The 14,187-nt window shown below is 37.6% G+C and overlaps 1 protein-coding gene across 2 annotated transcripts in view; it reads right to left on the reverse strand.

Moving 5' to 3' along the window:
* The window catches only part of CACNA2D3 (calcium voltage-gated channel auxiliary subunit alpha2delta 3), a 2,559,454-nt gene that overhangs the window by 2,057,275 nt on the left and 487,992 nt on the right, over positions 1–14,187 (reverse strand). For both annotated transcript variants that reach the window (XM_086939135.1, XM_086939136.1), the window contains exon 3: positions 1,674–1,790. In XM_086939135.1, the coding sequence (XP_086795261.1) occupies positions 1,674–1,790 (117 nt within the window). The remainder of the gene's footprint in view (positions 1–1,673; positions 1,791–14,187) is intronic.

The following is a 14,187-nucleotide window of genomic DNA, read 5'->3' on the forward strand; positions in this document are numbered from 1 at the left end:
TGCACCCAGGACAAAGAAATGGACTCCACGGGTCAGTTGGCGTACCTACTGTTAGGCTACAGAGACACAAAAGCTGCAGGAGGCCCACTTTCCTGGAAGTGCTTAGCTGACCAGTTTACATTGGCTCTGCCCTGGACCATGCTGGTTGATTCTGTTGGAGTGAGTCCTGGCTGCCAAGTGCTGTTCCTGAGGTCCTGGAAGTCTTGACTGCAGTCAGATTGTACTCCTCTTGTCTAACTGTAAAACCTGGGACTTAGGTACTTTTTCAAGACTTTTTACATGGTGAACCGACAAAAGACTGGGACCAACCTGCCAATCCGATTTGTCGAGAATGTATTGCTGGTGGGCCTGACTTTGTCGTAGCTCCAAATGCCAACTGCATGAATCGACATTGAGCCCTCTATGGCTACCACCCACAGCAGTGCCCGGCTGAAGAAATCCAACTTCCAGGAAAGAGTAATTCCAAAGGTAGAAATCGTCACCGGGCCTGACACTGAGCAATATCCTATTGATGTTGATGATTTCTTAGACACGGACTCTGGACTTTTCCTGCTCAGAGCTTTTCCTGCTTCTGTCGATGGATTCACAGAGACTTCGTTCATCATCAACCTGTTGTTCACGAACTCATCTTCGGATTCAACCTGCAGCTTTGCCCTGCTGAGGGCTCTACCTTCTTGTAAATTTTCTAAGTATGAAGGTAAGTTTCAGATTGGGACCAACCTCCAACTGGCGCTCCATCGCAGTCGACCTCTAAACCATACCCTTGTCCCATCTACCAGTTACCCGCTGCAGTTGCTTTAAGTTATTTCTTTTTAAAGTCTTACCTCAGGTTGCCCTTATTGGGTTTTTGTTGTTTTGGTATAATTTTGTTCATTGAAATGTTCTCTATTTTATAACTTAATGGGATTTTTATTCTGTTTTGTTTTTAACTCTATAACTGTTTTGGTACTTTTAAATGTTATAACCATTTTCTTAAGTTAAGCCTATCAGCTTAGTACAATGGCTACTTTGGATTGAGCTCAGATTTGAATTACTTTTACTTTTACTGGCCTTAACAAGAATAGTGACAACCTTACTTGTGGGGGACTACCACCCACCCCAACTAATAATTCACTTTCTCACAACGACACACATAAATGCAGGAACTAGCTGAGGAAAAGTATATCTGTTCAACTAATGTGATCTTCCTAAATAGTTCATGGACAGAAGTATGGTCATCAGAATATTACATTATTAATCAATGTGTTAACATTGGAGAAATATGCAGTAATACATCAGCCCATATTACGATAATGAGCACATCAATCCCAGCACTCTTTCTTTCTGCTATATTCCACTGATGCCTTAAAACGTCTTGTTAGAAATTGAGATATTGGTTGAGAAGGGTACTCAAGCAACAACCACAATACTTGTCAATGTGAAATGCAGTTATTCTGCATTTTGTATTAAGATTTTTACAAAAATGGTACCTTTGTTTTATTGTGCCGATCAATTTGCACACCCCTGTCATTTTCTCAAGATATGTTAAACTGAATTATTCATCCAAATACTTAGTTTTTCTTAGTTCTAGTTTGACTCATGTGATTACTTGATGTTTCATTGTTCTTTATTTTCTCACTTTGAATTATTTCAATAAAACATCTATTTGAACTATAAAACAGAAAATGACTTACCCTGACCGCTTCTGCCTTCTTATGAAACATTTCCTCCATGTCTTTTGCTAATTTTTTCACAAGCTGAAGTCCATCTATTTCTTCTATTGTGACCTCCTTCTCATGTTCCTTGTATTTCTGTTAAGGAATAAGCACATATTACAAATGACATACTTTAGACCGTATTACATTATGTTTTGCAGCCTCCTGAACATTAATTTAATGTTAAAGATAGATGACCAATATATTATAAATGTGAGGCCATTCCTTGTGTGTCACTTTAGTAGCTGACCTAATACATGAGAGATAGTACACCAAGAGTACACAATGAAGATATTGCAAGTCACCAATTAGTTCCATGGACGTAGAGAAGTAGCAAACCACCCTGCCGAGAGTCTTCATATGTGTGAAGCCCCTGGCTGAGCGTCTCCATAATTCGAAAGAACTCTGAGGTGACTGACAACATGATAGATGGCACCTCAGTGACTGAAGAGGCAAAGGAAAGCATCAAAATGCAATTTAACAACTTCTATTCAGCAAACTTATTAACTGCAGTAGGAAAACACAGTCAATATGGTCTCTATTAAATACCGCACATCATTTAAGAAACTGCATTGGTTATAAAAATAGATGTTGTGAAAACTTCAGATATTTCTGACATCAAAGCATATGCCTTGAACAAAAATGAGTGACCGAACCCTACAATGGAATTACATAGATGTATGTATTCTAAAATAGATCGAGATGTTATGTGTGAAACTATTCATCTTTGAAGTGGGCACAGTTTACCCATGTGAAATTTGTTCAGAAAATGTACTATATTTTTAGTTTCCATGTAGCACAGATTTGTAATATCACGTCAGCAGAATGTGTCCTGGGAAGCTTTGTAAACTTAAACTTACACATTGTCTTAACCAAAACATACATTAGGTAACATTGTGATACCATGCGGCATAAGACACTATGATTTCAATATTGCTCTACTACTCAATATTCAATATTCAGAACTATAACCTTACATATATACATGTATTGTAATTTCACTGGCAGTAATGTTACTGAGGCGCACCTCATTTGACAGTACAATCAGATTAGGCTATATATTTAGGGAATGACAAAGTATAGGTCATCGACATATTTACATTTAGGGTTGGTGCCTCTCGGGAAAAAACACCCTACTACCTAGGTGCACACATACAGAGGGAATATCAAAGGATAGTCCCTAAGTAATTCAAGCTATATAATCCAATATCCCGGCACTCAATTGTAACAATTTAGGTCCCTATTTATTAAAGAATAAGACTTATTCTGTACGTAGATCCTAAACATTCATCCACAAGTAAAAATGTTGGTTCTTATAGGTAAGAGTATTTTATTAACACACATTAGTGAACACAATCAGAATAATTTATAAATCAGACAAAAGATAATACAAATTTCACTGATGAAAGACTGGCCAGGAGAGGATGGTAAACGGAGTATACGGGACAATTGGTATTTATATGCCCTCATCTTCCTGATCCACAAGAGACAACAGCCGACACGTCTTTCGTCACGTCATGTGACTTCCTCAAGGCTGCAAAGATAATAATTTATTATATTTAAAATTCTTATAAATACACGTATTATAAAACTCTGTTTCACAAATGGACACTTCTGTCCTTAGCTGCAGGAAGGTAACAAATAAGAACGGAATAGAAGAGAAAGAGCTCTCAAGAAGAGTCAGAAATTACTACACCCTGTATGTGACAAGAACGTTGATGATACCTATTTACTTATTGTGAAAAAAGTGCAAGTAACCGTCACCCAGATTATAGTTGGGAGAATGGGGCTAACCTTCTGTATGTTTATAGGACGAGGTTAGGTATATGAATCTGTATTCTTCTTGTTGATTCCCAAGAATTAAAAATTTGTTTAACGGATGACCTATGTACTGGATATACGAAAGACACATGGTTTTACTATTTCATTCTACCATTAGTGTGTCCTAATATCATATTCCAATATGATAAAACACTCACTTTCTCCAAATGTATTTAATGCTCCTATTTACTGTAGTTCATAAGTCAGACCCGAAATCTACGTATTATTTGTCTCAAAGGCACGAATCCAAAGTGACACCAAAGTTCTGTAATACAGGGGAAATTTGGTGATAATGAGAGTTCCATCATGATAAAGCTGATTAAGACTGTATATTATAGTCTAAGACAAGGAAACTCACATGTCAGTATATTTATCAAAGTGCGTCAAAAGACCACCGTAAAGTATGGAAAACTTGAATCAAAGTTCGCATATTATTTATCCCTCTGAATTCGTTATCCTGAAAAAATGGGGACAGAAAATATAATCATGATGGTACCACATGTCTACAGTATGACCAATATGGACAACTTATTAAGAGTGGTGAAACCTTTACCCTTGAAACTCTCTAATATTTATACAGTTTTTCCTTCGTTTCTCTTTTCTTGGGTACATAGGATGACGTACTCGAACTCGTTGTTCACGTCATGGACGTGTTTATTCATTAAAAACCGATCGCCCCAAGCAAAATAAGTGACAATATATAAGTTGCTGATAATTATGTTTTCCACAACCTATTCTATTATTAACCTAGTAAAGAGAAGGGCACCAAGTACTCACATGTTAAGAACATTTTCCAATGTAGAGCGTGGGTAGTGGGCTCTGATAAAAAAGTAAAAACAAAGCGTTCCTTAGCACGTTCTTTTTACCTGTCAGTATGTATGTTGAATTATATGAGCAGAGTACATTATCATAAATTTATGGCTTAGCCACCCCAGAGAACAAGATATTTATCACCTAAATTAGTCAAAGAAGGAAAAGAGTCCTATGGGCATTTCTCGTGTGCTTAACCCCCCCCGGCGATGCAAAACAACTCTATGTGTGACGGTCGGAAATTGACATTTCTTTGTCTAACATCTCCGGAGATGGTGTAAACAAATAAGATCGTTAAAAAGGAATCACCAAAGCATCCAAATGTTAGTGTTCCCATGGTTCTTAACCTCACGTTATCAAGTTGTCGAGCAAACATCCATGTATTTAGCAGCTCAGTTTTGACCAAAACAAAGGAAAGTCTGCGCTCCCGGTCAAATTTTACCCCAGATGGCGATGTATAGCTTACCGCGTAAGTAAACGATTCGTCCTCTCTGCAAAGGCTACCAGGTCGGAAAGTTGCCAATGCATACTGATTGGTTTTTATGTGTTTGTATGTGTCATTCAACCCGGGACCAACGCCCGGCGAACCAGAAGTGATCTGAGAATTTCGAAAGCCGGATGTCAGACCATCCGTAGATAGTTGTTTCAACAATTATTGGACATGGCATCTATCTTGGAAGTACTTTAATACGGTGTTAGGATGGTTCTTTTTGTTTATAAATGCAAAATGTATGCGGTGTGTAAGAAAATAATTTTTTACAGCACTAAAGTATCATAGCCCATCGTTTATTCGCCACATTTAGCCCAGTCCCATTAATTAAATATGAGTGCCCGCACTATTTATTTATCGGCCACCATGTTAGACAAGGTGGTATTTAAATGTCCGTGTTCTTAATAATATTGTTTGTTTAGCCTATTTATTTGCTTGCTTATAGAATAGACAAGTAGGAAGATTACAAAAAGACAGGAGGTTTCGTTCTAAAGATAGTAAAAAAAGGTCTCAACCTCTTCGTTTTTCAGCCGCCATATTGGAGTGGATGATTTCCAGATATCAGTATTTTTTCATGATAATGTATATTGTACCTGATTAGTTATTTACATAAAAGAAACACAAGTTGAGAAATTAAAAACAGGGGAGCAAACCGTATCGTATCCGATCTGGTAACAAGAACTCCGGATCGGAGCAGACCGACGAAGAGACTCCAGAATAGACTGCCAGGACGAAGGAGCAGGGAGGCCGATTGCTAATTAAAAGCCACGAACTCTGATATCCACAAAAGGGACTGAGAATCAGAACATTCAAGGAACTGCAACAAGCAGAAATACTTTTTTGGGTCATTGAAGAAACCCAAATACGAAAAATACGGTGGCTCCTCCTGGTAGTCAAAGACAAAGCATACCAAGTGTAAATGGAAGGTGAAATACCAAACAGAAACTGTTATTAAGCCCATAAGTAAGACGGCAACAAGATTTTGAACAGAAAACGCTGTCCGGTGGGGAATTTATTCCACTGGTTTTAAGAATCTGTCCTGAAGAAGGTACAAACCCAAGAAACCGAAACGCCGCGTCGACCTGTGATTCTTTGTTTTTAACTGTGTTTATTCAAATGTATTTAATGATGTTTTTTTGAAAATTTTTATATTGTGTAACAATGAAATTTTAACAATGTATATATACAATAAATGTTTGACAGAGTAACTCATGGTGTGAAAAATTTTATTTTATCTTTGGCATTGTTGACATTGTGTCTTGCTTATACTCCTTGTTTTTAAAAAACAAAAATTGTGTTCATGGTGGGGAGTACTAAATAACTGCAGTTTTGAACAAGGGTGTATAACAGTCATCTCCTTATGAATGTGGCATCTTTAGGGATATAAGCAAGTAATTGGTCTTACCATACACTGATAGAAGTTGAGTACAAATCATTGTAACTTTACCTCTCCCGCCATTTCAATGGAATGCTTCATAAATATGTTTCTTTTAGAATGAAATGTTCACCCTAGAACTTAAGAACCAGGTGTGAAATTCAGTCTAAGACTGTTCTCTTGTGGGGACACCCCTGTCTTTTAAGATTGGGATCAATTTTGAGCCCTCTCTTCTTTAATCTGTACTTAAGACCCCTGGCAGATTTAGCCAAAAAATCTGGGCTGACGTTTATGATATACGCAGATGATTCCCAGATTATCTTCAGGCTATCAGAATCCCATCCCTCTTCTCCGTCTCTGCTTAAACAAGGTCTCCAGAACATCTCCAATTGGATGAATGTGAATCAGCTGAAATTAAACGGAGACAAGACAAAGATTCTTCTAATGGGAAAACAACCCGACCTATGGAATGCCTCACATTGGCCTTCCCAGATAGGAAATCTTCCAGCACCAGTTTCTCATGCTAGGAATCTGGGGGTAATCCTGGACGACGCATTGTCCATGAAGCAACAGGTCAGCAAAGTGGTTGGACTCTGCTTCACGATCCTGAGATGGCTCAGAAAAATACTATGGATGCTGCCTATCTCTATGCAAAAAACAGTAGTCAATGCCTTAGTTACATCCCGGCTTAACTACGGGAACATCTTATATCTAGGTGCCAACAAAGGAACAATAAAAAGACTTCAAATGATTCAAAATGCGGCTGCCCGGATTCTCTGTCAAATACCCAAAAATACCCATGTGACCCCTTACTTGCGCAAACTTCACTGGCTCAGAGTGGAAAACCGCATAAAATTTAAAACCTTAAACTATATGTTTAAAATAAAAGCAGGCACTGCACCCAAATACCTTCAGGCATTAGTGCACCCCTACATTCCTAAAAGAAATTTACGGTCACTCTCAGCAGGAACATACTGTGTGCCCAGATTTAAGCTTTCCAGAATGGGAGGGAGATCCTTTGCACATCAGGGTCCTTCTATGTGGAATACCTTACCTATCCACATACGCAAAGAAGAGAGCTATTCTAAATTCAGGAAAGAAATAAAAACCTGGTTATTCGATCAATAATTCTGAATGACCTATGACGTTCCACTCTCACTGTTTGCTGTGTCTTTGGCGCCGGGAAACCCTTGTTGGGTAGCTGTTGCGCCTTACAAGTTCATAAAATAAATAAATAAAATAAATCCTTGTTCAAGAGATGCCAATGTTTCTGAAAGATTCTATGCACATGATGACTATGTGTGTTATAGCCAGTTACCACAGCAATTTTGTGATCTCCATTGGATTTTTTTGGAGTCTTTTTTTGATTAGTCAAACTAGATTGTGATTTCTTCTGGATTTTGGATTTTGCATTCTGTAGTACATCCCCTGCATAGCCCCTCTTTTGGAATCTCTGCTCTAGCTGTGTTAATTCCATCTGAAAAACTTCTTCCTCGCTACAATTCCGTTTCAACCTGGTCATTTCTCCCAGTGGTATAGAGTTGACCTGAGATTTGGGATGTGCACTACTGGCATGTAAGACAGAGTTACACACCGTTGGTTTTCTGAAAAGTCTTGACGCTATTTTGTTGGCTTTGTGGTACAAGATCACATCTAGAAATTCTATTTCTACTTTACTACTCTTGGAGGTGAATTTAAGATTGTAGTTATTGTTGTTAAGATGTTCCAGCATTTCTCCCAGTTAATTATCAGCAACTTATATATTGTGACTTATTTTCCTTGGGGCGATCAGTTTTTAATGAATAAACACGTCCATGACTTGAACAACGAGTTTGAGGACGTCATCCTATGTACCCAAGAAAAGAGAAACTAAGGAAAAACTGTATAAATATTAGAGAGTTTCAAGGGTAAAGGTTTCACCACTCTTAATAAGTTGTCCATATTGGTCATACTGTAGACATGTGGTACCATCATGATTATATTTTCCGTCCTCATTTTTTCAGGATAACGAATTCAGAGGGATAAATAATATGCGAACTTTGATTCAAGTTTTCCATACTTTACGGTGGTCTTTTGACGCACTTTGATAAATATACTGACATGTGAGTTTCCTTGTCTTAGACTATAATATACAGTCTTAATCAGCTTTATCATGATGGAACTCTCATTATCACCAAATCTCCCCTGTATTACAGAACTTTGGTGTCACTTTGGATTCGTGCCTTTGAGACAAATAATACGTAGATTTCGGGTCGGACTTATGAACTACAGTAAATAGGAGCATTAAATACTTTTGGAGAAAGTGAGTGTTTTATCATATTGGAATATGATATTAGGACACACTAATGGTAGAATGAAATAGTACTACATCTGCACCTGTCTCTATTTCTCCTTGACTCCCTTCTCCTCACCCTTGCCATCTTCATGCATATATGCCTCCATATTTTGTTGGTTCATTACCCTTTCATCTTCTTCCACTTCTCCTTATGTCCATTCAGTCCTGACCCCTGGTTCCCATCTGTTATTTAGTTTCTATCTTCATTTCCTTAGGTACCGCATCCCACTTTCCTCTTTAGACCCTGACCCTATCCTCAATTCTCCTTTCATTTCTTATATGTCCCCTATCCAATCTTCCAATATCTCTATTTATCCACCTACTGGTTCGGTCCTTGAGTAAACATGTTTAATTTTTACTATCTATGATCCACATCATGTGTGTCTCTGTCACTATTTACTCTTTCCCCAAGTTCATCGGTCCCTGACTATCCTAGACTATCCTTATATATGAGAGTCTTAATAATTCTGAGATAGATTTCTGTAAGCACTCCCAGCATTTCTGGAAAAAGAATGGACAGTCCAATGCTCCAACAACAATCAGCCTTATGTCCCACCATTCAGCACCTGCCTTGAAGACTAATGTTGTGAAGCAACCAATAACTGACTGTTGATTAACTATAAAATACCTAATTCAAATGATTAGATGAGAATTTTCTTTATCTGGTACCGCACTTAAGGGCGAGACGTCGTAAACTGTGTGTAATAGCGCTATTGATGGCGAAGAGGAGAATATCTTTATACTGGAACAGCAAGCGGAAACCCAAAGTTAAAAACTGGCTAGAAGACTTAACCTATTGCAGAGATACACTAACCACGTATGAGGAAGAGCTACCCATGGGGTCCCGCCCCAGAGACTTTTGGGAACCTTTCAGGCAATACCTGCTGTCCATGGCGTCTGATGACGAAACATGCTGAACACTTGATCACCAAAGACCGTTAGGCTACTCTGTACATAACGTAACGGGGCAATGAGGGGGGGAGAATGTTGTGACGCAGTGCTTTGAGTTTCGGGGGAGTTAGTTGTTTTTTTGTTATTGGGTCCTCCCACTACGGTTCTGGGGGGAGCTGTTCTGACTGGGGAAAATAAAAAAAAAAACTGAAAATGTGAGACTGATCAGGCATTCACACCATTTTGATGCATTGTCAAACAACAACCCTACGCTGCCATTACCAACGCGCCGCCGGACCCCAGGTTGTCGGCTGATGGGCTGTGTAAAGATATATTTCTGATTTGCATGTATGTAGCGTGGACGGCCGGCCTTCTCAGGTTGTAGGCACTACCGAATGTATTATTTCTATGACAATGTGCAATAAATGTCTTACACAAAAAAAAAAAAAAAAGAGAATTTTCTTTATCTTCTTTCTAGGAAGAGTAGTGAAAGTAGCTTAGCACACTCTGTGTCTATGAAGAAATGTCTACAGTAAGAATGGGCAATATCAATAGGTCTGGCTTCTAATTGAAAGTGCCTCTTAAGTCACTGTTGGATTTAAGCACTCAAAAAGTCATCATGCATGCACTATTTCACGCATTGTTGCACTGCTGCAATCCTTCATCAACCCGCGGACTTACTTTTGCGTTCACCCACTTACACAACACAACAAAATTGTAGTGCGTCATTTTGATGTTGGTGGGACTGTCACCGACAGACCGTCGGTGCTGGTCCCACCAACATCTCGGCTAACGGTCTGACCGCTGCATTATGATGTAAATGGTTGTATTGCAGAAGTCTGGGGGACAGACTGCCTCCTCTGACAGACTCAAGGAGCCTGTCAGGGTGGCAGTCAGACACTAATCCCTACAATGGAGCCAGTGGTTGTTTGAAAAGTGCCTGTTTGCACTGCGGTTTGTGCTGAGACCCATTTCCTGGCCCGCAGTACAAAAAGGCACATTTCAACCCCTGTGCTGGTGGTCCTAACCTAATCGGGCAGATGGGACAGCCGACTCTTTGTCGTACAGACACATGCCCATGGTGATGGCATCTTACCGACGAGAGGCATCGTAAGGAGAGCCATACTTGACAAAAATATTGATTTCCTATCCTTATAATGGTAATTACCAAAATAATAAAAACAATATAATTTCACATTAATAACATTACAGACATACAATAATATCAACTTAATTTTACGTTCACCCACTTACATAGCATAAATAATTAGGGCCTCCTTTTGATGTCGGTGGGATCGCTACTGACAGACCGTCTGTGGTGAACCCACCGACATCCCAGCTATTGGTCCGACTGACGCATTACAATGAGGAAGGTCGGACTGCACAGGCTGGGGCTCAGACCACCGCCTCCTAGTGTTGGACACTAATCCCTACGATAGATGCAGTGATTAGGTTATCCATTTCCCACAGCCTTTTCATTGTGGTGCAATCGCCATGAAAATAATTGTTTTGTTTAATTATTTAAATTAACCATTATAAAAAACATACTATATTTTTTTACACAAAACAGATAAATATTAACAATTACATTCAAAAACATTAACTACATTACAAAGAAATACAAAAAATTCAAAAACACATTCATAAAATGATATTACAATTTTTTGAAAGCAAATTAAAATATAAACAAATACTATACATTTTAAATTATAAACAATTTTTTTTTTAATTTACCAATATTAGAAAATGTATTGGAGTCTGAGACTGTTAGATATACTAGTCCCAAGTCAGTTTATGAAACAGTTTATGCAAGCTCTGATTGATGATTGAACAGTAGAGAAATTGTAGGACTTCCAAGGGGTTAAATATATTATTACCATTCCAAACAGTGCAACAGTACGGAAAACGTTGGACTTTAGAGAGGCTAAAATTGCAATTTCCACTCCAGTCTGCAACAGTAGAGAAACCATTGGACTTTGGAGGGGTTACATGTATTATTTCCACTCAAGTCTGTGCAACAGTGGGGAAGGCACTGGATTTTGGATGGATAATATTTACTATTATCACTGCAGTCTGTTCAACAGTAGGGAAAGAGTTGGACTTCAGAGGGGTAGGATTTACTATTTCCATTCCATTCTTTGCAACAGTAGGTGAAGAATTGGACTTTCAAGGGTTAGATTTACGATTTCCACTCCAGTCTAACCAACAATAGTTAAGTGTTGGACTTCGGACAGGTACAATTTACTATTCCCACTCCATTTTTTGCAACAGTAAGTAAAGCGTTGGTCTTCGGAAGGGTAGGATTTACTATGCCCCCTCCAGTCTGAGCAAAAGTAGTCTGTGCACAATAGTTCTAAAAACATAAAATACTTGAATAACCTTATAAAACTTTAAGTATAAACATTATTTCTTAACAGAAAATATACATAAGAATTATAAAGAAATAAACAACAATGATCCAATTTACAAAATGAATGAACAATGTAATAATATATTTTCAATAAAAAAACGTATTTAATTATTACTTAACTTTCCACCCAATATCCTATAAACCTAGCAATCCACATCTAAAATATAATTAAATAAGTATAACACAATTTACATACGTTATAAACAAATACATAATGAATTAACAATTAATAGTTAATTAATTAATACTTAATTGCTTCACACCCTACAACTCTACAAACCCAGCAGACCAAACCTAAAATATAACTAAAATATATAATGATTACACAATTTACATAATTAAATATATGATTATACATTAATACTAATATTTTTTTCATTATTATTTAGTTAAATTTCCGCAATATACTCCTACAAATCTAGCAACCTCCAACTAATATAACTAAAACTTAATTTGATAATTACTTAATTAACTTCCCACCCTATACTGCTACAAACTATACAGCCCACACCTACAATCTAAATAAAAATCATGATTATTATGCATTTGATATGATAATTAATTAAATATTTAGTACATTATACCTTAATTGTTCATGAATTATTACCTAATTAACTTCCTACCCTAAACCCCTATACACATAGCAAACCACACATAAAATATAAGTATAATAAATCAATATTACATAATATGCATAATGAATATCAATCACATACTTATTTAAAAAGTATTAATTAATTAGTAATTACTTATTACCTAATCAACTTCCCAACCAATCCCTCTACAATCTCAACAACCTGCTACAACACCATAAATTACTATTAACAATTAAAGTAAATATTATAAGTCACTTAAAATTACAAACTAGATATACAAAAATAATAACAATTATACAAACAATACTAATTCATAAAATGTATAAATAAAAACTAAACCATTAAATTAATTAAAAAAATATATTTTTTACAACTATATTATTGAAAACTATATTTACAACAAATATATTACTTACCTGAAAAAATAGTATCCTTGACAATGATATTTCTGCATCACAATATTTTTGGCATCTTGATATTTCTTTCTGATAATTCTGCCGCCCGATATTTATAACTCAATATTTTGTCCAAATACCCAATAAACACACTCAATCTTGCAATAACAAATACAATTAAGCAGTGGTGGCCATTTTATAATGGCATTTTACATAGTGTATTGATGTTTTAAAGTTCCAGCATAGCCACCACATTTGGAAGCAACTTGTTGGCCATTTTGGTAAAAATAAGTATGCACAAAGGATAATACCATTCCATGATGCTGCCTGTACATGCAGTGTGCTTGAAGGATGGTGTGCACTGCAGATGAAATGCGTGGCAAGCCAAGGGTTGGTCAGAGCTGTATGAGGAGGCAGTAGTATGCTATAAAAATATGAACAAAAAATACCAGAATTGGCAAGAGGTCTAATCAGCTCCAAAACCCTGCCCAGAAAGGTAAAATGGGAGATTTCAGGTAACTAAATAAATGTCTGTAGGGATTAAGATGGTGCAAAAATAATCCACCCTTAAAAGCCTTTAACATATGCAGCTCAGTATTAAATGAATTAGGCCTTATGCCTTTGTCAGAACTGTTCATAACAAACAGATCAACCCTATTTCTACTAATCTAGAGAGGAAACAAGGAGAGAGGGGGAATAGATGGATTAAGAGAGATAGATTGCGCGAAGAGATGAAGCGAATGGGGCTGATATAAATATTTGTGCCAGGGGTTGCTTTTGGGTCCCCAGTCCGGCCCTGCCTAAAGTAATGCAAAGTAGCTGGCACCATAGCCAAGTAGCTTCAGTGCCCCGGATGATGTGGAATTCTGTTGCCTTTTCTCCAGGCACTTTATTGTAGGCACACCTGGTGCTCTGAGAGGGGAATGAGGGCTGCGTGCCCACAGGAAGGAGGAGCTCTTGTGACAAATGTTACTGCAATAATAAAACACCACTAAGAGACATCTATACTTGTAGCTTAAGTAGAGGCGGCTAAAGCAGAAGTGATATAAGGCAATGTAGCTAAAGGAGCGTGGTAAGGCAACATGTGAGTAAATCTTTTAGAGCAGTCAGAAGGCAAGGCCATCTGGTCTACTGGTGAAACTGCTGAAACTGCTGAAACTGCTTCTCTTCGCTCTGGAGATCAGGGTAGGATTTGCAGTGTAGACTTTGAAATAAAATGAACAGTGAATCCCTTTGGATTTTGCAAGCTGAGCCAACCAAAGCCCAAAATGTTCCAGTCACAATAAACGAAGTATTGGTGCTCCCCACTGGCAAGCGCAAGCACAAATTAGGCACTGTAGTTATTTCAAGGTTCCCTTGTCTTGAGATAT

The sequence above is a fragment of the Lissotriton vulgaris genome, chromosome 9 (genome assembly GCF_964263255.1).
Source record: "Lissotriton vulgaris chromosome 9, aLisVul1.2, whole genome shotgun sequence".
NCBI lineage: Eukaryota > Metazoa > Chordata > Amphibia > Caudata > Salamandridae > Lissotriton > Lissotriton vulgaris.